This window comes from Sinocyclocheilus grahami, unplaced genomic scaffold (assembly GCF_001515645.1).
Source record: "Sinocyclocheilus grahami isolate Dianchi unplaced genomic scaffold, SAMN03320097.WGS_v1.1 scaffold1034.1, whole genome shotgun sequence".
Lineage (NCBI taxonomy): Eukaryota > Metazoa > Chordata > Actinopteri > Cypriniformes > Cyprinidae > Sinocyclocheilus > Sinocyclocheilus grahami.
This window is the reverse complement of record NW_015506213.1, coordinates 111548-115800: the sequence shown is the minus strand read 5'-3', so window position 1 is coordinate 115800 and position 4253 is coordinate 111548. Positions and strand designations below refer to the sequence as shown.

At 41.0% G+C, this 4253-nt stretch overlaps 1 protein-coding gene across 1 annotated transcript; it reads left to right on the top strand.

The window, feature by feature from the left end:
- The first annotated feature begins 1506 nt into the window (after positions 1–1506).
- Positions 1507–3425, top strand: degs1 (delta(4)-desaturase, sphingolipid 1). The gene is made up of 2 exons (XM_016251192.1): positions 1507–2406; positions 2870–3425. The coding sequence occupies exons 1-2, from the start codon at positions 1507–1509 to the stop codon at positions 3014–3016; spliced, it is 1047 nt and encodes a 348-aa protein (XP_016106678.1). The 3' UTR covers positions 3017–3425.
- The last annotated feature ends 828 nt before the right edge of the window (positions 3426–4253 follow it).

Here is a 4253-nt window from a genome sequence, read left to right as displayed (position 1 = left end):
GAATATAGGTAGGTTTCATAAAAATTCATAATTTTGAGCAAAAAGCTGAGAAAATCATATTTTTATCAAAAACTACATCTGGGCAATATTCAGTACGATTATCAAAGCATAAATCCAGTAAATGGCTTCCATCAACACCTCCAAAGCTTGCACAGACGTATACCACTTCCTGATCAACATTTAACTCCGTAATATTATGCAGTTTTCATTTATATGCTGCCATTGCTGATGATCGCATTATTTTTCATATGCATCTGTTTACATAAGAGATGGCTGGTTTCTCCGTCCTGTTCACGTGTGTTTTTGTTCGGGAGGTTTTGTACTCGTTCAGAAGATGTGTACTAGCGCCCCCGAGTGTATAACAGTGAAAACACGGAAAGCCGTAAAAACTCGTCTTTGGCGGGGAAGTGCTGTCTTCTAAAAACTGTACTAAACAAATATAAGCTATAATGTTTTTATGTAAAATAATTTAGTTTTTCATATATTATTTTCAGACATGAGCAGACCTGTACTCACGTAATTAACGTTACGCATTTAACGAACACTTACAAGCGCGCGCTTTGGCTGAATTCAATTCAGATAGTCATCAGCAGCCATTAGTTCGGCAAAGTTGAGCATCAGAATAAGCAAGATGCTATAATATTATGAATCTGGTTGGTTTGTATTGGTGACGTAATATGTAAATGATGTGCGTGCGGCCCGTGAGACTTGCACTTGGACCATAGTGCGGCCCGGTGGGAAAAAAGGTTGAGAACCACTGCGTTATTGTATGTACAGTAACAGTGCAGTGATCCAGACCTGACTGTCATTACCTTGCCGTATTGCATTATGCAATATATAAACCCTGGATTAGGCTTTAAAGTAGCACTCTTGCCTCAGAGCGGTCAGTACTTGCATTAGAAAATACCTTGTATGAAAAGTGCCCACATTTAAATTCTACTGTGTGTTTTGTATTGTTTCTCGGAAGCTTTAGGCCATTCCCCATATCCTCCTGGAACCCAGGAATAGACTTTTGTCCTCTGTAGGGGATCTGTTGTTGAACGCTGTGCACAAATGACGTCGCTGTCGACTGGCTTACGTCACTTCTTGGAACACACTGTCGGTGCGAATGCAACCCTTTAAATGGTACTGGGAAATTTAGTACTGTACATTTAGTTCTGGAACTAAAGCGTTGCGAAAGGCCCTTATTATGCATTTTGGGAGACACAACAAATGAATAGGGAAAGAAATTATATTTCAATATTTCTATGAAAGATCATTGAGATCATTGATGGGGAGCTGGGCAATTAATAGTAAATATGACCAAAACAGGGTATTATTATTATTTTTATATGAATAATAAAATCGCTATCTATATATATATATATACTGTATCTCGCCAGGAGCAGGGTTGGGCACCCCTGCTCTAAACAATGTAATGACATGAAAAAATACTAAATTCACAACACTTTTTTCCCCCGGGTCTCCGGAGGATGCAAAGCATATTAAGATACAGATGACAAAGAGATGTGGTTACACACCAGAGACAGACGAGCCTGCACACCAGATCCCGTTGGTGTCGAGATGTTGATTTGTCATGGAAATGGACATAATTTGAATGCACTAATCCTCCACATCAGACTGTTTCAGTTTTACAATGGTTGTCTTGTGTGTTTTTTGGCAGCTAAATACCCAGAGATCAAGTCTCTGATGGGACCCGACCCCAGGCTGAAATGGATCGTCTGCACGATGGTTGCCGTCCAGTTTTTGGCCTTCTATTTGGTGAAGGACCTGCCGTGGAAATGGGTCATGTTCTGGACATACGTGTTCGGGAGTTGCATAAACCATTCAATGACGCTCGCGATTCACGAGATCTCGCACAACACGGCTTTCGGCAACAACCGCGCCAGATGGAACCGCTGGTTCGCCATCTTCGCCAATCTGCCCATTGGGCTGCCTTACTCTGCGTCCTTTAAGCGCTACCACCTGGACCACCATCGCTACTTGGGTGGAGACGGTGTGGATGTCGACATCCCCACGGATTTCGAGGGCTGGTTCTTTTGCACCCGTTTGCGCAAGCTCTTCTGGATCATGTTCCAGCCGCTGTTCTATGCCATCCGTCCCCTCTGCATCAACCCCAAACCCATCAGTCAACTAGAGCTCATCAATGTGGCCATACAGCTGGCCTTTAACGCTCTGCTCTACTGGGCCTGGGGCGCCAAGCCCCTGGTCTACATGATGATGGGCTCCATGTTAGGAATGGGTCTCCATCCCATCTCGGGACACTTCATTGCAGAACATTACATGTTCCTCAAAGGCCATGAGACCTACTCTTATTACGGATCCCTGAACCTGCTGACTTTCAACGTCGGGTACCACAACGAGCACCATGACTTCCCTAGCATCCCAGGACGCCGACTGCCCATGGTAAGACCAGTTGTTCAGTCCATCACTATAGTTCAATTCAATTCATGTTTATTTCAATCAGTCATGGTTTATAAACTTCACTCAAACAATGTAGCACTGAAAAAAACCATGTTATTAAAGTATGTGGTTCACTTACAAACATATAGGCCTGAGTAAGCAAGTAGACAGCTTGTTATCCTTTTTAAGAGAATATGTCCGCTCAATATAAATATTACCCAAATGAACAGTGTGATGGTAGCAATCAGTGGATACTGTTAGAGTAAAATGCCACAAAACTACTAGTCAGTAGTCTAACTTCACTAGTCTAGTGAGCTCAGACTGACGAAAGACATGCAAACAATGCAGCTCATCTCTCATATCAGAGCATCGGCTACTATCCGTGCTTCATCAGATCGTCATGCACTGACAGAAGCCTTTCTTTGGCCGGTTTTGAGATATCTGGACTCTCCGTTCCTTCCTCCAGGTGAAGGAGATCGCAGCGGAGTACTACACAGGCCTGCCGTGCTACACGTCGTGGGTGAAGGTCCTCTATGACTTTATCATGGACGATGAACTGAGCCCGTACTCGCGTGTGAAGAGACGGCTGACCGGAGACGTCAAGCAGGAGTGACCGCAGACCGCCTTACCCTTCGCCTGCTGGAGAGCCAGCCGTCTGTGACACAAAGGACATTTCCATCTATCTTTTTGGCTTTTAGCAAGTGTGCTGACGAATTTTAATTGTGAACCAAAAGGTTTGAGCTCCTCTGTTGCACATGGTCTGAAGATCCAGATGCTTTTATTATAGTTGAATGGAACTGTCATGTTTTGCATCTGAACGCTGATGTTTCTAGCTCGTTATACAGTAGAGATTGGATTGACCAGGTCAGCCGTTCATGCGGTTTCACCGTTCTTCTGCTCGCTCGCAGTTATCTGAATGAATAACGCTGACAGAGCTTTGAACGCACTGTAAATCAGCATCCAAAATAAAAGTTTGTTTACATAGTAAATGTGTAGTGTAGATTTATTATGTATATATAAAGACACCCATACAGCATATATTTTAAATATATATTTACATGTATATATTTATATAAATGATATCATATATAAATATATTTAATATACAAAACTTAACATTTTTTCTTAAATATATACATGCATGTTTAATAAATATACACAGTACACACACATATACGATGTAAACAAAAACTTTTATTTTGTATGCGATTAATGGTTTGACAGCACTAGTAGTCTTATGTATAATTTTTTACAATAACCGCAGATCTGCAGCGTCAGAGATGAGCGTATGGTTCAGTGCAGTGGATCTAGAAGTACTGGAAGCGATTAACGCTAATCTCTCGTTAACTCACGCCAAAGTCCAGCAGTTTGGAGTAGAGGACCGTTTAAGCCTCTGTTTTACTTCATTATTTCATCAATTTACCAAGTGAATTGACGAACCTTGGCTAACTGTGAAGTATTGATACATTTATACATTTTATATCACATGAACTGAAAAGCCTTAATAAATTTGAGCTGGTGTCTAATGATTGTTCTTGGTGTCTATCTAAAATATATGAATATTTTATATATATTCTGTATGTTTTAACCCTGAATATTGGAATTGCAGTACTCTACTGGTCAAAAGTTTAGACAGATGGCAACTTGTTCTTTTGGGAAGAAAAAACAGGATTTATATTTCTACACAAACTATTTTAATCAGGTTTTAGATGTTTGGTCTTTTTTAACTATCAAAAAAAAGTGTTTAGTAAAGTGTCCAATGTCAAAACCTTTGACTAGTAGTGCTGATTTTCTCTCTCCCTACACACACACACACTCATACACACTCACACTCCTACACACTCACACTC